The 21,464-nt window shown below is 44.4% G+C and overlaps 1 protein-coding gene across 3 annotated transcripts in view; it reads right to left on the bottom strand.

The window, feature by feature from the left end:
* Positions 1 to 21,464, bottom strand: part of CROCC (ciliary rootlet coiled-coil, rootletin) — a 463,946-nt gene that overhangs the window by 61,433 nt on the left and 381,049 nt on the right. For all 3 annotated transcript variants that reach the window (XM_086921919.1, XM_086921920.1, XM_086921921.1), the window contains one exon: positions 13,466 to 13,666. In XM_086921919.1, coding sequence (XP_086778045.1) covers positions 13,466 to 13,666 — 201 coding nt within the window. The remainder of the gene's footprint in view (positions 1 to 13,465; positions 13,667 to 21,464) is intronic.

Raw genomic sequence — 21,464 nt, 5'->3', positions numbered from 1 at the left:
TCTTGCTGAGATGGTGGCGCTGCGCTGGTGTTCAGGTGGTGCTGAATGATGCTGAGTTGGTGCTCTGCTGAGGTGATGCTGCACTGATGCTGAGGTGGTGCTGGGTTAATGTTGAAGTGGTGCTGCATTGTTGGTGCTAAGGTTAGGTTGCGCTGGTGCTGAGGTGGGGCTATGCAGGTGGTGGTGCGCTGATGCAAAGGTGGTGATGGTGCACTAATGAGGAGGCGGTTCTGTGCGGATTGTGAGATGGTTCTGTGCTGATGCTGTGGTGGTGCTGAGTAATGCTGAGGTGGTGGTGCTGCGCTGGTGCTCAGACAGTGCTGAGTGATGCTGAGTTGGTGCTGTGTTGTGGTGGTGCTCAGGCACTGTGGAGTAAAGCTTAGGGGATGTTGCTGAGTGACACTGACTGGTGCTTAGCTGATGCTGAGGTGGTGCTGCAGTGGTGTTGCACTGTATACTTGCAGGATATATTTTTACGTATCCTCACATACATGTCGCATTTGGAGAGCACGAGGAGGCATCCCTTGATATTGATTTTATTTCACCAATGATTGAAACCTAAAAGAAAGCATCCAAAGTTGAAAGTGCACAACTTAAAGCTGTTTTCATCTTCATAAAATGGTGCAATAATAGCATGTTTACCTTGTTAATCATATCCAAATAATCACACTGTCAAATCACATAGTAAAAAGGTTTATCCTATTGTCGGCTGTCTTCTTAAATGACACTTCCATTAAGCAAGTATATTATTTAAAGTTTGGACATTTGAGCTAATGAAACCAAAAATGTTATAGGATGAGAAACAACATAGCGTCCGACTTAAAAGCGCTGAAGAAACCAAAAACAGTGCAAGACAAGATAAGGGCATGATTTGCAGCCCTCGGCTGAGCACGTTCAGAAAGCTAAACAAGCCATGACAATAGAAAAAGTAGTGTGCCAAAATTAACATATGGCCGATAGTGAAGTGATCCATGTAACAGGATTGAAGGACAAATGTAAACTATTCACCAACACATGAAGGAACGAATGAAAACGGATGGGTGTGATGAAAGATTATACAGTAGCTACAGCAAGTCTCGAGAGACAGCGCATGTGCTGCCTAAGGGAGGCTTAAAATGACTCACTCTCTCTAACTTATTTCTTTGAATGGGCGTTAAGCTTTTGCTTGTGCAGGTGTTTATCAGTGTTTATATGTATACACTGATGAGAGCGGTTTCCTTTAAGTGGGGTTTTAGCAGTAATTATAGATTTAAACCTAAAACAGGACAACCTAAACATAACAGAACATGAATCCCAAGAGCATATATATGTTGTGTTTTATAAAACTTCTATAACATAACACAATATAATTCCCAAGAACAGGCCCACTCCAGATGACCCAAGGCCATGGGTCATATATAAAACAGATCCTCAAAGTCACAAGTTGAGAACATAGCTTACCCCCAAGGAAACAGGCACAGCACACAATGTCAACACCCAAAACAAAGAGAGTAGGACACATGGACAGCTACCAAGACGGGTATCCAAATAAAGGAAATAACGATGGTCCAGAAGTAGTGTAAGGCTCCCAAGATAAGACGTTTATCTACCAGAATTTCTTTCCTCCACAAGCAAGCTTTTGGTATGGCTGACCCTGGTGAGAACCCTTGACAACCATGAATGGGTCTGGTTCTTATCCATACCACTTTCAAGATGGCTGACAGGTGAGGAGCTCCGGCTGGGAGCTCCCTGGCTAGGGATTGCTGTTTTGGCTCTAATCCCCTTGAATCTACCCCCAACCCCCCCCCCCCCCCCCGGACCTTTATACACACCTGGGGTTCTTCTGGACTGCGAACCTTCGATTCTCCTATTCCCGCGATTGAATTCGAAACTTCGGTAAAACTGTGAATAATCTACGACCACGGAGCCCTAGCAACATGGCTGATGCCCGGTGGAGCTGCCTCGGTAGCTATAGAGGAGATTGGCTACGGATCACCTCCACGTCCGTCCCCTACCCAGCCTGACATTGGGGATAGTTTCCTCGTCTCTCCGCTGTGTCTCCTTCCTCCCCCACCTTCCGACGTATCGGCCGATGGTGCAGAAAATTCAGTGGAGCCGTTGACCGATGGAGATTCCTGGATGGCTGTGGAGGGGATGGGCTGGGGATCACCACTCCGGCCTTCTCCTGCCTTCTGGGCTTGATCACAGTTGCTTGACCTCTTGCTCGCCTTCCGGAAAAGCGTCTTAGACGCGCAAGTCTTGTTTCCCCCGGCGGGGGTACAGCGGCAGGAGTACCATGTCACTGCTGACTGGTGCCCCTGAGTTTGTTTTCATTTTTTCTGCCTCTGAGGAGGCACGCCCTTATGGTCCCTGCTGCTGCCTCCCTCCTCCGGGATGCTGCCTAGGCGCCGAGCTGACTTCCCCCAACATTGCGACATGCTCAACGACTACACTGCTGCCCCTGTTGCCCAGAACGTGTGCACACTGACGACCCAATTGAGATCGGAGATCTCCAGCCCTCCTCCCTCCTTGATCATGGCTGCCCCCCCCCCCCATCCAGTCCTTCTCCATGGATTCTGCCCCTTGTGGTTTTTTGGATTGGATTTTTGTGTATCCCGCCATTTTGTGATAATGCTATCGGTGCCAGTGACCTGGGCCCTCCATCTTGGCGTCTTCGTCTGATATTGTTGCAGCTAGACTGCTCCTTGTGTCGCCTGACTGTCCTTTACCTCAAGTCGACCCCCACCTTGGGTCTCCTTCACCCCTCTCATCTTGTACAGTCACTGTGACATTGGATGTGGTGATTGCTGGTCCCCAGCCGGTTTATTTTGACTTTCTCTTTGACTTTTTGGTTCCCCTGAAGTTCTTTCCCCCTTGCTAGTCTGCCTGACCCAATGGGAATTTCAACCCCTTTTTTACTTCTCCCCCTCTACCTTCTATGCTCTATAGGACGTGTGTCTATGTTATGCTATTCTCTAGGAACTCATATTACTGTATAACACAGTTTTTTCCCTATGTTATACTAGGTCCCATTAACAGATGCAAGTTGTAATTCGCTAATCCTCATGTAAAGCGCTCTGATACCTCCAGGTCCAGCCAGCGCTATATAAAACTTTGCAAATAAAAAAAATAAATTAAATTATCAAACACGGATTATGAATGGCTGGGGTCTATTACTTTTATATGACTTGAGAAAGGAAAGCTATCAGATTGTCAGTCCTGTTCTAGGGAACTGCACCTGTTTTTCCTGAGCTGGTAAGGTCTGCCTCCCTGGGTGTAATGTGCCTCCTGTGAAATACTGCCACTCTCTACAGCACGTAAAGTGGACTCTGGACCTCATTTATGGGGGGGTTGTGGTTTTTTATATAGCGCGAGCTAGACCCGAAGGTATCAGAGAGCTTTAAATGAGCAACAGTTGTATTACAGATGAACAAATTCATTGTTTTGCTTGTTTTTCTTAGGCGCAGGAGATCAAGAGATTAGAAGTCAAAAAGAAATCCCTGGGGAGCACTCGTTATACTTTCGTACCACTGTGGATCAAGAGATTAGCACAGAATCACAGGATGTTGAGCGTCCCTGGAGAGACTCGAACCCAATTCCTCAGATCTGAGGTCGAAAGCTCTAGCCATTAGGCTACATCCTCTTCAAAATGCAAGCTCACTATAATACGTCATTGTACTATTCTACTTACCTCGTATCTAATAATGATAGAATGCAAGACTAAAGTTGGAAGAAGGGACGGAACTCCTGCATTGTGCCGGAAACTGTGATTGTACCCAGTTTAATTAAACAAAGATACTGTGATGACCACGGAAAGAAACTTGCTTTTGTGAGACTAAGAATTGCTGCCCTGTCTGGTGGACTATACTTTTTGATGATGAGCATAATGCCCCTTATCTGTAGAATGCTATCTTCCCTGGGTAGACTGGGTCTTGACCTGGCAAAAGAGAAAGTAAAATATTGTACTTATGCTGCCTCCTTTCAGTTGCTGCCAACAATCCCAGTTCAGTTTTAGAACTACTGTTACTGATGTAAGTTACATCAGAGAGTGCAGTAAACAAAGTCAAAGTTACTTTTCAGCTCCAACACTTTCAGCTTCACTTGGTGTTATGTCCATAATAAACAATTAAGGGGTGGTCGCCACACACATACCTTTGGAACCAATGTAATGGGCTTATCAATGGCAGTTTGCTACCGATTACGCTTTCTAGTGTATAAATAAAACTGGCCACAAGTGCTCCAAGACTGAAACCAGCTAAGTGTGTCGGAGTTTTATACACTTTCCTAAGTACCCACAAAGGTCTGAAGCAGAATTATAATAAGATGGAACCTCAAAATTAATAAATTAAAAGAAAAACATTTATTGATAGGTTAATTCTTTTTAAAAAGCATTACTAGTTCTCAGAGTTATTGCTGGTGTTGAATGGCAGCATCTATTGGTCAACCCATCAGTTATCCACAGTGTTAGCAAACTATGCACCTTCTGTGAAGTGGCAGGAGACTAGCAAACTAAAATTAACAGCCCATTTACAATGCCTGGAAATACTGTACAGTGCGAAGTACGAAAAAACATTATGTCACCCAGGTTGGGAACCTTTAAAAATAGTCTTTCTGCATACAAAAAGCTAAAAGTTTAGCTCAATAATGTGAGACCAAGGTACTAGTTTTGAGTGGATCCACAAGCTCAAGTTGGAAGAGAAATATAAAAGGGATGATGTGAATCTGTTCACCAAGAACCTGGGACAGTGGTCAGTATCTGTGAGTCCCATGTATCAAATCTTAATCACACTGGTGCTGCACTAATAAAGCTATGGCTTTTTCAGGATAGCCCAGGACCCATGAAGTGCAGCAGAGAACCTAGCCATTGAAGGAAAACTTTAATGTAATCCTGTGAACAAAAGAAAATTAATACAATAAATGCCTGCTCAGAATGTCCTCTGTAGGGGAACAGGGCCAGTGAATGTGCCCTTGGGAATATAGGCAGCAAACACACAGGGTGGTTCTGTGCATATGCTTCAATCTTGTTTTTCATGGTTGACGCACAAGCTCGACCACCACCGTTAAAGCAAGAGAAGCAAGAGCAATCAAATGCATAGGAAGGTGGTGAAATGTAGGAACAGTTTCTAAAATCTGAATTACATCCTGAAGGACAAAAACAAGTGTATTGGGTATTTGTGTGACTGGGCAAGGTTTGTTCTGTTTTCTGGTCCCCTGTTCTGCTAATACACCACATGGGAGTATGTAGGGTGCTGCAGAAAATGCTACTCTGTGAACTCCAGCTGCTGAACATGCTTGTAATTCCTTACATGAAGAACTGTTTTTAGATTTAGCGTCAGCCAAGACATTTGATTTTAGTAAAGTTACTTAGCTTCAATGAAGGTCTTTCTAGTGGATACTCTATCTAACCGCAGTTTCCTCACCTTAGAATACTACTAAGGCACCAGACTAGATAAAGAAACGTTCTCAGCAATGTTTCTGCACACTGATAGGTGGCACTGTGTGGCTCTGCTCTCGCTCCATATTACCCCAGAGGTGCCTGAGTGGAGCTGAATATAAGCTCACCACTGACCGCTGATTTCAGTCTCCTGCTGGACTCTTTCCACACCTCAAACGCAGAGCGTAAATCAATTTATGGTACTGGTGTGCCAATTCCTAAATTTGGACCTTTTTAGATGTGAAAAAAGAGGCCACTCCACAGAACGGAAAGGTGAAAGGGAGGTGAGGAATCCGCAGTTTGATTGAGTATCCACCAGAAAGCCTGTTACCAAAGGTGTCATTTCTTTTTCAGATGGACACTTCTAACCACAGATTACTCACTTTAGAATAGATAACAAAGCAGTGCCTCCCCAGGGTGGATCCATCTGAAAAACAAATGACTCAGACCAAAATGTCCTGCAGGACCGAAACAGGCGAAATGTCCTTCCTGGCAGATCTGGTTGTCGAAGCAGTAGTGCTTCGTGAATGTGTGTACAGATGCCCACATTGCAGCCTGGCAGATATCTAGAACAGGCACCTCAATGTGCCAACGCAGTGATAGAAGCCTTGGCCCTTTTAGAATGGGCTCTCAGGTGTACCGAAGGCTGCTTCTTGGCCAGTGCTGAGCAGATCTTAATAAAGAGGACTTTAGACATAAATAGACTTCTCTTCTGCACTACCTTCCTTCCCTTTCTTCATTCTAGAGAACCCCACTAAAAGCTGATCATCCACCTGATGGTCTTGGTATAATCAAGGTGAAAGCTTAAAACTCCTGGAGCCTAACTGATGGAGCCACTCTTTCTCTTTTGAGGAAAGAGGCAAGGCAAAGAAGGCTGGGACAGTGATAGATTGGCCAATGTGCAAAGGAGTCATGACTGTTGGCAAGAAGACCGTCCAAGTCCTCAGCACCAGTGTGACGGGAAAAAAATGTGGTGTGTGTCGGTTGTACCAGTAGAGCCTCGAGTTCACACACACGACAAGCTGAAATGAGCATAATGAAGAAGATAGTCTTTAAGGTCAGAAGATGTAACAAGCAACTGTGCATCGACTCCAAGGCAGTACACAAGAGGAACGTCAAGACCAAGTTAATGTCCCTTTTTGGCATCACAAAGAGGATAGGAGAGAATATGGGTGTTAAACCGCATTACAACAGGTGATTTAAATAAAAAACGGTTGGTGTAGCAAACTTAAAAAGACCAAAAGCACTTGCAAATAACATTGATTGGTGCCCACTGCAAGGCCTTGCTTTGCACAATAAAACAGTCAGTTTCGATTGTTAAAGCTTTTGCAGACTTCACACCAGGTCCCAAATTTTTGCCCGGCATCGGCATAAATGGATGCCTGGCAGCAAGGATGACATCCAGAACTTCAGGTGGTAAATTGAACGCAGTCAACAGCCACCGCTCAATCTTCACTTTTAGAGGTGTCCATTGTGCAGGTTCATGTACAGAACACTGTCCTGCTGCTGCAACAGAAGATCCTGCTGAAGTGGTAACCTGATCGGTGGACAGAGGGTCATGTCCATAAGTTTCAGGTACCACACTCTATAGGGCCAATCCAGAGACACTAGAATGACACAGGCCCGAATGTTCTTGATCTTTTTCAGAATTCGAACAGGTGAGGTCAAGGTCGGGAGGCAAACATGAGTCCTGTGCTCCACTTCAGCTGGAATGCATCCCCTAGCGAGGGTTTTAGTTGGAACCCCAATACACAAGAATTTCAAGACTATGCGTTCTTGGTGGTGTCGAGAAGATCTAGCCAGGGTTGCCACCCACTGTTGGAAGGCGCCTTGGCACTGTGGGATTCCGCCAGGTGGTTCATGATCAGGTTGATGACCTGACGTTGCAGCCAGCTCCATAGGTGCAGAGCCTCATAGCACAGGACCCGGGCAACTAGTCTGCCCTGCTTGTTGCAGTTCCACATGGCAGTGGCATTGTCAGTGAGAACCTGTACCAGCCTCACTTTGATGGATGACAGCAAGGCCTAGAGCACCAGATAAATGATCCATAACTCCAACAGACTTATGTGGAGCTGGGTGTCCACCTGACACCTCCAGATGACTTTGCTAACCCAGCAGTGACACATCCGTCATTACTGTCAGGTCTGGTTGTGGAAAGGAGAAGGGTCTGCCGCTGGTCCAATTGTAGTCAAGCAGCACCACTGCAGATCATATTCCATCACCATTGAACATCCCACTGCTGACTTCAAATTCCACTGCAGAGCCTGCATACACCATCTGATGTAGTCGACAAGCAGGATGCAGGTAGTTAGCAGATCAAGACGCCACAGAGCTGCTCTCAACAAAATCCAGCACAGAGATTGAAACATCTTGATCATAGCCCAAATATCCTTGTCTCGTTGCAATGCAGAGAAAACCCTGAACTAAACAGTGTCCCAGACAGCATCTTTGAAAGGAAGCCTCTGCAAAGCAGTTAGGTGCAACTTCGGCTCATTGATCGGAACCCCAATGACGTTGAGGTTCCCCGCTGCCTGGAGATGGTCCCCGACTGACTGTGGTGAACCCACCATCAACAGCCAGTTGTCAAGGTAGGCTTGTATGCGCATTCATCAAAGATGGGCAGCGACCACCATCATCACTTTACTGAACAGCTGAGCCGCACTGGTGAGGCCAAAGTGGAGCACAGCAAATTGAAAATGCTCTTGGCCTACCTTGACCTGCAGGTACAATCCCGGAGACTGCAGGAAGGGTATATGAAAATGATGGTGCAAGGTGGTGAAACAATATTTTGTGTACCCCTTGTGAAATTTATACTCCAATAACGATATCTTGTATTAACTTGTATTAACTTGTATTAATGAAATGTTGTGCATGAATAACCAACGTAGAATAAGAAATGCACCTACACAAATACATGTGGGAAATTAATCTTGCTTGTGTTGCAATCATAATCAACTAATTATGTGATTTTGTCATGTCCTAATCTAATAAGCAGCTTTAAATTAATGGAATGCGGCATATATGTGCTTTTATCTATGTGTCCTTGTGTAAAACAAAACAAAACGCGAAGATAAAGTAAGTATAATGCGCTTAAATGTAGCTATTTGCTAGGTAAATACTAATCGGGAAAACCTTAGTAAAGGGGGAGGTAAACAGAAGGGTTAATCGACTTAAATTAACGTTCGTTTGTGTTTGTTTCTATGATAGTTCCCATTTCTGAGTTGTGAGGCCTAAGAAAAATGGAGTCACTCGATTATTGTGGCCACTAATGAACTGAGCATGCGCGAGTCAAAGACTAAATTCGAATGCAGGATGCTTGTGCCTGGAATGAGAAAGGTTCAAGGTCGGACTGGCCTGGAAGTGCAGATGGCTGCCAAGTGATGAGCACAGTGGACGCTTAATAAAACAATAGGCCCATTAGAAAAATTGCGGACGGAAGGAAATTTGAGTTTCGATGACGAGATGTTGTACATCCACCCCAAAATTGTCCAATCAGAACTCGCATTTAAGTCAAAAGATACAAGTTAGATAGAGCTAGTGAAAAAGGTATAAAAAGTGCTGATTTTACTGAAGGGGATCTCTTCCTTCAATTTCCTCTCGAGATGCTGCCGGACTGATGATTTTTCCTGAGATGTAAGAAACCTGCCTAACTCTGTTTTACTTTTACAGGGTAATGCATTTATCTGAGAGTCTAGATAGGTAGGTTAGGAGAATAGGTAAATGTTTGGGAACTATCTGTCATTTTGCTAATATCTGATCTTTTAAAATGATGAAAATGTTTATTTTTGATTTTTCTTTAAATAAATGATTTAACTGTCCTAAATCTGAATCATTATAGACTTAAATGTTGAGTTTTCTGAATACAATAAATAAAAGTGAATAATATTAGACATGCTGATTTGCTATTAATAAAAATTAGATAAATAGAGAATCAAGCTGGTCTTGAGTTTTCCTACGCCTAATTACTTACTAGCAGATCTATCGATCTCGATGGTGGTGTGTCTAATAAAATTGTCGTATTTTATAAAACCATGGTAAATACATCTATACTGCAGGTGTAAATAGTATAAATATGAAGTTTAGTTTTTAGGCACTCCGCTAGGATACAGCAGCTTTTCCTTTGAAAACTCACCGATCCATGGAGTAATGTGTAAGTGTTTAAGAGTGATTCGAAGTGATATGGGCCCCACTGTTTGATAGTATGTTAGAAATTGTACTTCAGGGAGAAGTGATATGTTTTTAGAAATTATTTCCGGAGAAGCGCTGCATCAAAAACACATGTCCTGCAGCCCCAAGGCAACCATCAGTTGCCTGGATCCAGGGAAGACAGAACTTTGACCAGTGTGAGCATTTTGAATGTTTCCTTTTGTAGGAAGGCATTCATGGGACAAAGATCTAAAATAGGCCAATAACCGTCCAAAATGTTTTTTTCTCAAAGAGCTTCTCACACTGAACGTCCGGTAGAAAATCTGACAGTTTAGAGCCTCTAACAAAGGACCAGTTGAGGAGTCTGTCCTCTGATTGGCTGGAGCTCAGTTCATGTTTAAAGATGTGGATAGGAATGAAGATTTGGAATGGGAGTCAATGTTATTGAATGTGTGGTTACACTGCTGTTTTAACATCATTACCGGGGGGTCCCAGTCTGGGGTATAATTCAAGCATGTGACTATGAAAGATCCAACACCGGAGAACTACAATAGGCAGCATTAAGAAATGAGTGTAAGAATCCACTCCTATTTCCCAGTTCGGAACCCTCTTGATGGCTCCTTTGGAGAGGAAAGCTCACACCTCTTGCATGATAATGGACAGTTACTCCTCTGAAAGTCCTACTAAGGTGTGAGGAAGGTGCAGCTGGGCAAAAGGAAACAGTAGGGCATAGCCATGCTGAACAATTTGGAGGATGCATCTGTCGGATGTCATGGATTGCTAAGCTGGAAGCAAGTGCTGGATCTTGCCTCACACAGGGTAGCCGAGAACCATTAATGGCAAGTTAAAGCAGCTTGGAGGCTTTTGCTACAGGGAGGACAGATGCCCATGAAGACCTGCATGTTTCCTGCTGCATCCACGCCCACAGTCAAGAAAGGCCTGTGATAATTGCAGTGGAGGCTACAGAGACTGGCATTGACTGTATGCCAAACCCCTGGAGTACCCATGGAATTTCCTGAACTGGTGAGGAAACTGTTTGGCAGGGGCCCAAAGTCCAAAATATAGTGCTGTGTTCCTACCCTCTTTATAGTATTTTATGGCTGAATCCGCTTTTTTTGCTGAACAGGTGCAAGCCATCAAGAGACATTCATAAGGGAGGCCTGCACACATCCAGTGAAACAAGTGGATTGCATCCTTGCATGACATGTAGCACCACTCTGGTGCCAGTAGCTTACATCAGACAATCAGCAGTATCAAGGCTAACACAAATCAAATATTTGGCTGCATGTTGGCTGTCTGGTTAAACCCACTGAATATCACTGGATGACTGCAGATGCCACGAGGAAGCTGTAACCGGTTCTTTTTACAGAGAGGGAAGACTTGTTGGGCAAAGAGCACGTGGTGAGACGCTGCAGAGAGGTGAGGCAGCCAGGGCTAATGGAGAACACCCCTTTAAATGCTGCCCAAAGTGCCACCACCATATTTGCACAAGAAGACCCGCACAAAAACTGCAACCTCTGCCTTTCAAAGAAACATAACATCGAAGTGTGTAAGGGTTGCGCAGAGTTTCAGCCCAAGGCACTGAAGGTGACAGGCATACAACGTTGGATGCTCTACACCAGGGAGACACATAGAAGAAGAAGCCCTCCCTTAAGGAGCCGGATGTGTCTAGAGTTGACGATATAAGGAGAGCTCATCTTTACAAGCTAATCTCTTTGTTTTTGGGGATCTGGAAGGCCATGTGTGGGTGCTCCTATGAAGGGAGACTGGTAAAAATCTTCCATCTGAAAGAGAAGAGAAAAATATTTTTTCACTTTTGTCCAAGATATCAGAGAGCTGGAACATGATCAAACCCTTGCTTATATCCCAGTTCAAAATGAATGATTCTTTCAGCTCCGACCTTAGTGATGGTTTCGCTGGTGGTCTCAGCATCAATCTTTGCTCTGATGCTAGTTTCTCAGTGCCTCAGGGTTAAGGTGATGGCTGGTGTGGTTCAGCACCCTTCGCCAGTGGCCTACTGGCCATTGGGTGCAGCTCTCAAGGTCAAGTGGAACCTGCTCTCAGAGTTGGATGCGAAGGATGGTGCCTCTTGAGGCTGGCCTTGAGAGCAGTGCTCTATCTTCACCTGCGTACTCTTTCTAGGTTGAATTGTTGGGTTGACCGTTGTATATTTGAGCAGCGATAGAGGCCCTGGTTAAGGTCTTTGTCTTTGGACCCAAGAACCTTGAGGAATGGCGCTCCTCCTCCCCGTGTTCCAACTCTCAAAACCTCGTAGGAAGCACTTCTGGGCTCTCCAGCCTCTGTGACTCCAGAAAACATAATGTTCCTACTTATTTCCTGAAGATGTTGGATGTGCATCATTTTGTAGTGCGCCCAAACCCTATGTTAGTCCGACCAGGGGAATATTGTGTTGCAACTAAGGCAGAACTAGAAGGGTGTTCTCTCTATAGCACCCCCGCTCCCAAGTCATTCTCTAGGTAGTACCAGAGTTCTAAATAATGTCTTTGATGATCATCATCGCTGAGGAATCAAAGCTGCGTTCCCCCATGAAGTCCTCTAACATAGTGCCACAAAGCTGGTCAGATTTCGCTAGAAAGTCTCTGTGAATAGCACTAGAGAGTTTGCAATTTATTCCCCGATGCTGGGGTCGAATCAGTTTCGACTGGCAGTAAAGTTCCTGATAAAGAAGTGTTGCTGGTTACAGAGCTGGAACTCAAACGTCTAAACTTGATGAAAGAAGCACATAAACTGAGGTGGATTCTTTATCCTGTTGCATTGTGGACTGAGGCTGGAATCACAACAGATCTTTTGACTCGAAAAAAACTTTAAACGAAAACAACTTGCAAACTTCTGCACCCGACATTAGATGTTATTATGTACGGCATGTGAATCTACAACCATACAGGCTTCGAACATAACATTTTTAAAAAATCATTACAAAACATTACAGGAATCATTAAAGCCAAAGGCTGGCAGCAAACACCAGACCTAATGGCTTTGCCAAAGGTTTTTTTTTTCCAAGCAATCATCTTACATTATGTTGGTCAGCAAAATCACGGATATCACGGTCAAATATCCTAGTCCCACTGGAGCCCCTTGATTGCATCTCCCAGAGTTATCTTGGGCTTGTCCCATCTACAAGGCAAAGCTTACCCAGCCTTTCCAAAGGGTAAAATGAAAATTGTTCACTTTGATTGCTCCAGGCATTGCTGACAATAGACAGAAGTATCTGTCTACAATGCTCTTGTTCGAATATGGAACTGTGTTTTTTTTTTTTTAAATAATGTAGGTAAGGTCCTTCCTCAGCAATGGAAACTTAAAAGTAAGTTCTGAGAATTGGGCAATTTCTTGGTGACATGGCCGCTGTACCTACAAAACTGCCACTGCAGGTACCACTTCAGAGCACATCATGCGTTCACATGTAGGGTTTCTCAAATCCATGAGTCGAGACTCCAGTCAGGTAGTCAGGAGCAGTGATGAGAAATGAGCTGAATCAATTTTAAGTCATGACTAAAACACACCCTAATAATGGTTAAAATTGAGTTTGTGAGATCATGACACAGTCAAACTTAACTGAGAAATACTTCAGTGTATTCCCTTATTCAGGCTCCCATTGTCCTTGGCTGGGTCTTATTTAAGAAATAAACACTTCCTGCACCCCATTGCCATACAGTTTAAGGCTGGATGGATAGAAACTAACAAAACCCACGATGCAGGGAGGTAAATACATACAGAGGCATTTTATGTTGCTACTCAAACATCCCAAAGGAATACTTTAATACATCCGAGCCACTGCACCTCAACCTACACTTACCCCAAATCTTCTCTTTCAGTCCTCACAATTTTAAAGTTAAAACAGCCATCTCCTCTTACTGTGCTTGCCCACGGACCCATCCTCATCCCTACCTTGTCAAGGGTCTTCTTTAGTGCAGTCTTGTCCTTCTCCAGCCGCATCGAAGCTCGCTCTGTCTCCCGCTTTTCACTCTCCATTTGCACCACAGCCCGCTGCAGGCCACTCAGTCGCTCCTGCAGGAGAGCACGATCCTCTTGTAGCTTCTTTAGGTTCCGCAGAGAAACCCCTTCAGTCTCTTCATGCTGGCGGAGCAACTGGGTGCACACAGGCAAAAGAAAAAGGTCACATGAGTTGAGAGGCTACTTTTAAATGTATTAGATGACTAGACAACAGGTCAAAATAAATGCATTATGCATTTCCCGCCACAGCGTACCCCTCATTCAGGCATTGCACGCATCCACTGAGGCACAGCTTCTCATGGGGATCTACTGAGAAATCTAGTAAAGTCATGAACGAGGCTGACATGCCCCAGTGGGAGCTACGAGGATCATGGTGAGAGATGTTTGCTTGAATCTTCGAACCAGAAACAGAATGAGAGGGAGAGGTGGAAAAGCATAGGCAAATATTCCTGACCAACTCATCCATAGTGCATTGCCCTTGGACAGTGTGAGTGGGTACCTGGAGGTGAAGTTTGAGCGTTGTGTGCTTTTGGCTGTGTCGAAAAGGTCAATTTGAGGAAAGCCCCAATTTTGAAAGTAGGAAAGGAGGACTTGTGGGTGGAGTTCCCACTCATGGGTCTGTTGCTGCATCCTGCTGAGCGGGACTGCAAAATCATTGTCTGCTCCTGGCAGATATTCTGCCAAGAGATGAATGTGATGGTGAAGAGCCCAGTCCCTGATGGTCTGAGACAGCTGTAACAGTTGAGAAGACCGTGTCCCCCCGTTTGTGTAAATAATAGATTGTTGTCATATTGTCCAACAGGACTAGGACAACCTTGTGAGATAGGTGAGGAAGGAAAGCTTTTAGCACTAGGAAGATCGCCTGAATCTAAAACTAGTTGAAGTGTAAGGTTTGATGTTTGGCCTCCCACAGACCTTGTACTGTGAGGTGCTGTAGATGGGCACCCCTAGCCGTCTCTGATGCGTCTGTAGTGAGAGTGAGGTGGGGAACAGAGTCAGAAAAGGCCACCTCTGTAGCAGGTTGTTGGAGTTCCACCATTGCCGAGAACGGTGTGTACGGAGGTCTATCAACACTAGATCCTTGAGGTGACCCTGTGATTGAGACCTCTGGCAACCTAGACATTGCTGCAGGGGACGCATGTGCAAACTCCCGTGGGGAACTATGGCAATGCAAGAGGCCATCATTACTAGCAGATGCATGATGGGCCTAACGGTGAGAGCTTTGTTTGGTTGGAACTGTTCTGAACTCAAGGGGATTGGAATTAGCTAGTCCTAACAGTGTGTTGAGGATTGCTCCTAAGTAAGGTTGAATTTGGAGAGGTTGAGAGTGAGACTTGGGAACTTTTTTAGTAAATCCTAGTCTGTGAAGTAGATCCACTGTCAATTGAGTGTACTGTTGACACTGTAGGTGGGTACTGGCTTTGATGAGCCAATCCTCCAGGTATGGGAATACGTAAACGTTTTGTCAGTGCAGATGTGCTGCAACTACTTCCAAACATATTATAAAAACATGAGGTGCTGTGGTCACCCCGAGTGGTGGAACTTTGAATTGGTAATTGTTAGACCCGACATCATTGGCATGAGTCTCCCTTCCATTTATTTAACGGATTGGCTCCTCTGTTTTGATATGTTTTTGCAAGTGCTCCCTATGATAAATGAATGTACTGATTGGTTATTCCATGACTGGGTAATTTGATTTACTTGTCAGACCCTAGTACAGTGCACCATCAGTTCCCAGGGCTTGTAAGTCAAATGCTACTGGTGGGCTTGCAGCACTGGTTGTGCCACCCACAGAAGCAGCTTGTAAAGTGTGTCCCAGGCCTGCCATTGCAAGGCCTGTGTGCAGTCTAGTACTGCCATGTCGACTTGGCCAGTGCATCCACTAGCCAGTCTCTAAACCTTCCCTTTACTTCATATTAGACACCCCTATGATAGGCCCAAGGGCCGGGTGGATTGTAAGTATAAGGTAGGACATACCCTGATGTGTGTGGCATGTCCTAATAGTGAATTACAGCCATTTTCGTTTTTCACCATTGAAGGCTACCTGTTCTCCATAGGCCAGACTGGGCAGTTAGATTATTACATTCCTATAATCCTAACTGCCTCAAGGAACATGGTAGAAATTCGAATTTAGTATGCCTGAACTCAGAATAATAAAATACATATTTTAGTAAAGTTGGTTTTAATATTCTGTGTTGGAAAACACCACTTTTAGAAAGTAGGTATTTTCTTGCCTAACTATCCAGGCCTGCCTCTGCTGGTTGTATATTCCTTGTCTGGGTTTGTTAGTGACAGGGTTTGGGGAATTCCAGGAGACAGGCTGGGGCAGCCCGATGGTAATTAGAGAGATCTGCACCTCAATGGGAGGGAGGAGTTGCACCTGGGACCTGAATAGGGCTGGACCTTCCTCTACAATGCTGGCTCCACCACCTTTGGCTTGTCTGATGTCTCTGCCCTGCACTGTGAAAGGAGAGGAGGAATCATGTCAACAGAGTGCTCCAGAGCTGCATCTTCCCTCCCCTGTGCTGGCTTCACCTCCCGTGGGGCAGCTGATGTCTCTGCCCTGCACAGTGAAAGGAAGAAGAGAGTCATGTAAACAAAGTGCTCAGGAACTGGTTAGGACTAGGCAGAGGCCTCTCTGCCTTCAGAAAACAAAGGATTTTGGGGTATAAATATTGGGACCCTGATCCCAAGAAATTAGAACACTTCTGGAACAAGAAACCTTTCTGCCAAGGAGAAGAACCAAGGAAGCTGCAGGAGTTTGGACTGCCCCTCTGCCAGTGTGCTGTTTGCTGGGTTGGCCTGCAGTGTTTGCTTCATTGCCAAGGGAAAGGAGAAGGAACTTTGTAAGGACTTTCATCTACAGAATATTCTCCAAGGGCTTGAACTGTGCTTGCCTCCTGCTGAAGTCTCAGGGACAAAAGACTTCACCACCAGCTCCCTCCTGAATTTCCTTGCTGGGAATTCTGACTCCAGTCATTTGCCTGCCGCTGGAAGCGCGATGCATCGGGAAGAAGCGTGTCGCTGCCGCAGCTGAAATCGTCGCATCGCCGGAGAAGGAAGTCTTCGGCGCATCTCCCTGGAAGCGTGTTCATCGAAGCTGTCTGCGTCGCATCACCGGAGAAACGTGACGCCATTGTGAGAGTCGCCATCGCATCACCGGAGAAGCGTGTCGCAGGGCCTGTTGCGGCTCCAAAGTACAGAGTTGTCGCAAGGCTGCCAGGGCGTCATCGCATCATCATCGCATCGCCGCGTCAAGGGTGCCATCTTCTCGCATCGCAACCGGATCATCGCATCGCATAAAGGCGCCATCTTGCGCACCGCAACGGGCCCACAGGCCGAGAATCTACGCATCACCTCTGCACCAGTAAGGATCACAACGCATCCCTTACTCTGCACAAGCATTGAGGCACGACGCATCATCTCCCCCAGATCACGGAACCAACGCATCTCCCCTTTTGCGAGCCTTTTGTTTACTTTGCGTTACACATCCAGGTACTTTGTTTGCACTTAACAGCAACTTGAACTAAGCAACTTTAATCATCTTTTAAGTAATCTTAAGTGTAGTATTGAGGATTTTTGTCGTTTATGGACTTGTGTTTAAGTCTATATAAAGAATACTTATTTTTATAAAACCTGTGTTGTGTCCATATGTAGTATTTTCACTACATTACTGTGTGTATATGCACAAATGCTTAACACACTGCCTCTGAGATAAGCCTGTCTGCTCGTGCCATGCTACCAAGGGGGTGAGCAGGGGTTATCTAGGAGTGTAATCCCCTTATCGTGACTTAGAAGTAAGGGTCCCTATTTGGACAAAGGTAAATACCATTGCCAACTAGAGACCCCCAGATCTAACAGTAATGTTTGCCTGCTATGACAAATCTGAGGTATTTGTGTTGTGCAGGGTGTACTGGTATATGAAATAGGTGTCATTTAGGTCTAGTGTTGTCATAAAGTCTCCCTGTGGAGAAGTGGAATAACATCCTGGAGAGTAATCAGATGGAAATATTCTGATAGGCAGTATTAGTCGAGGGGTCAGAGATCCATGATTGGTCTTAGTGGTCTTTCTTTTTTGGGAATGAGTAAGTATAGAAAATATATCCCTGATCTCGGCTGTTGAAGCCGGACAGGTTCTATAGTCTGTTTGAGAAGGAGTGCTTTGCCTTCTTGTTTGAGAAGTGTTAGATGATCTTGTGATAACTTGCAAGTGTGAAGTGGGATCTTGGGTGATGTGGTAATGAGTTACAGACAATGGTCATGTTGGATAACGGCTAGTACCCATTGGTCTGTGGCGATGGATTCCCAGACCAGTGAAAATATTGTAGTCTGCCCCCAACAGGTGTGGAGTGGTTGGGGGAAGGATTGGATAATTACTATTTGAGGAGGCACGCCTTCCTATGTTGTTTCTGCCTTTAGAGAGAACCATTAAAATAGCCCTTATGGTAGGCATTGTTTTTGGCAGAAATGGAAGTGTCCGTTGATTTATATGCACCCCTGTAGTCTGTGCCATAAAAGGACCTCTAGGAGTTGTTGTCTGTAATGCTCCTATGGATTTAGCTGTGTCAGTGTCCTTTTTTTCATCTTACAAAAGGTTAGTGTCTACTTGTGGACCAAAAGGCATAGTTAGTACTACCTGCTGGATCTCTGGTTTGAAACCAGAACACCAAAGGCATCCTTAATGGAAATGAGTACACGCGGGAATAGGCCCGAGACGAGTGGTCAAAGCCAGAAGTGACGAAGTTCAAGAGCAGAACAGAAGTAAAATGCGCGATCGAAAAAATACCATTGAAGACAGTAGAATAAACGAAGACTAGTACACAACGGAGTTAAAACACGGAGCAGTGGCACACAGGTCCAAACTGGATGGCAGAGAGCAAACAATCTAAAAAAGGAGCTGATGCCCATGTATGGTATCACCAAGAGGAGGAGTCACTCTGTCTTCTGAATTGAAAGACATCATCCCAGAAAAAACAACCTGCAAAACTCCGGACCGAACACTATATGGCAGGAGTATGCAGAGCATATATATTTACAACCACACATCCCATTAAACATGCAATTACAATATATTGAAAAGAAATTGGGGATCATTTCCCTCTAGGTTTCCTTCTTAAGAAAACGATGTCTGTATACAGAACCCTGTACGGGTTTCAAGTCGCCCCATTAGAATCGACTGAATTATGGTTGCCTGCACATCCTTTTTGTATCTGAACTTCTTGTATGTTGTAGACGCAACAGAGGGTGGTTCTTTCTAATCTCTCTTTGCTGATTACTGGATGACAACTTGAGATACTAAGACTCAATGAAAGGCTAACACTACGGACCTGATTTAGATCTTGGCTGACGAGCTCCGTCACAATGGTGACGGATATCCCTTCTGTCGAAATATAAATCCCATAGGATATACTGGGATTTATATTTCGGTGGACGGGATATCTGTCAGAGCTGTAATGGAGTAACCCGATCACTAAGATCTAAATCAGGCCCATAGTTCTTTGTTTATGGACTCCTATATGACAAAACATGCACAAGAATGTTAACACTTTGTGACATTATTGCTAAAGGGGGACCTCTGCCCATATCACTCAATGTATTCAATACCAACAAATGGAAGGATATAGGCAGTTTACCACTGAATTATTGCTTGGAGCCATCAAGGAAGACAATATTGTCCTGTATATATCTTTGGAAGGTTAGGCATTCAGAGACATAAGAAAAGGATGGAATTCCCTACGGAAATTAGAAACTCTGACTCTTGAGGACATGTACTGCCAACACTAGTGAGCTGAACCCACAGGTACACAGTGTCGAGGCCTTGTTGACACTTGGTGTTGTCTGATATCATTGTTGCACTACAGCTCTTTACTCCTTCTTTCATCGATTTTGTGAGTGGAGGTTCACTTCTTTGTGACTCTTCAAACAAGGCTGACTTTCTTTCTCTGGATGCTCCACATTCGGTTGTCCCTCATCTATTTCCATTAATTTTTGTTATCCCTACCATAGAGACATACGCACACACTTTGACCCAGGGATAACTGGTCGCTGAAGGTCTCTTTTGCACCGCAGATCAGGTGGGCTTGCTACCCATCACGCTTCCCTGAAGGGCACTCTTCCAAGTGGCGCACTCCTTAGTCTAGCCTTGCAGGTGCTTGCTGCCCCTGACTGTTTGGTTCACACTGTGATCACCGAGGCACTCTACTATTTGAGAGCCCACTGTTTTTAGATCTTTATTTGATATACTTTGTGGTACTCGTCAGTTACATTCTTTGACTGTTTAACTTAATATTTTTTTAACCTCCATTCTGGCCGCCCAATTTCTAATTTCCTGTACTCTCCCTAGGCGCCTCCTATTCGGGACTTTTCACATTTATGGCCACGTTTACATCACACTGTACTGTAGTTTCATGTCTTTACCTTCTCTAACAATATGCGTTCTCTCTTTTTTAGTACCTTGAAGCTTTTACCATGTGAGTAGTCCTTCAGATTTCCCCATACCTTGTATACTCTATAGACACCTGATTTCTGATGACGGGATTTCTTTATTTTTGCCTTTGTATTACTTTAGCTAATTTTCAGGCTCTCAAAAAACCTTTGAGTCCTGATTATGATCCTGATATCACTGAAGGGATCGAAACATTGAATGTTGTTACAGACCCTATTCGCACTCGATTTGCAAAGGGCTGTGCTGTTCTTGTTTTGGACCTGCATTTTGACCACTATAATCATATGTGTATATCACCTAAAAGAAAGCATTGAGTATGTTTTGTCACCTTCACCCATTGCGCCGTTAACAAGTTTGATTTTATTTTTTCATTATTTTTTCTTTTGTTACAAATAAACATCCATGTGGCATTTAAGACTGCTGATATTGCGTGTCTAGGGTCCACTGTTCTGATATACTATTCTGCCACTTTGTGGCATTTACCTCCTTGTAATTTGTTGTTGAAACTGTCAAACTCCATATTTTTAACTCCTTCAAACCAGCCGGTGACATGAGAGATACTGCAGTAAAGGACTTGTCCCATGAGGATCAATAGACAAAGGAGGGGGCGTTGCATGCATCATGAATATTAAACTGAAAAATGGCAGGTGTAATATATGTGGAAACCATAATCTCCTTCACCTGGAACACCAGACAAGGTAAAATGGCAGATGTAAATTGTAAATGTAAATGTAAATTGATACTTGTATAGCGCACTACTCACCCGCAAGGGTCTCAAGGCGCTTGTACGAATACCGCTGTGGAACCCATCCCGGCTTTCCCTGTGAGGCGTCCACTCCTGGGTACCCCCAAGGTGGAGGCCAGGCATCCTTAGCGTTGTGGGGGCCATTGTGGAGATTATGGCCAGTCTGGCCCGTCCATTGATAATGTCCAGTGGTAGACTCAGATGTCATAGTAAGGCACAGTTCACGCTTGGGAAGCTGCCTAGTTCAGATAGCAAACTGACACTAAGCATACATGTGTGGCATATGAGTACCATAAGATACAAAACTGTTAGTCTGGAAAAATTGCATGAAGATTAAAGAAGAGATTTGCAAAAATAGCATAGCCTAAATTTTTAAAATGTCGAGGGTTTTTCTTGGATCTTGTGGACTCTTACCACTATATCTCAAACAGATGGTCTTATAGAATATAACTGTTGATAACAACCACATATAAATCCTCCTGCATCTACGTTATCCGGAACACTCTAACGAGACAGGTGACTTTGCCTGAAAAGACCCTAATTACCGTACAAGGGCAATTCAATTTCGCAAAGGATAAGGTGCCCTTTAAAAACCTTAAATACAAAGCATCTAAATACTTCAGCAAAAAAATATAAACCACTCCTCTTCTGAATGCTGCCTTGTCTTATCAGACAAAATGCTCACAACTCACTGCAAAATGAAAGATGGGCCTCAACTTAAAGTCCAAGGACTCAGAATATGC

The sequence above is a fragment of the Lissotriton vulgaris genome, chromosome 5, assembly GCF_964263255.1.
Source record: "Lissotriton vulgaris chromosome 5, aLisVul1.2, whole genome shotgun sequence".
Lineage (NCBI taxonomy): Eukaryota > Metazoa > Chordata > Amphibia > Caudata > Salamandridae > Lissotriton > Lissotriton vulgaris.
This window is presented reverse-complemented; position numbering and strand designations above follow the sequence as displayed.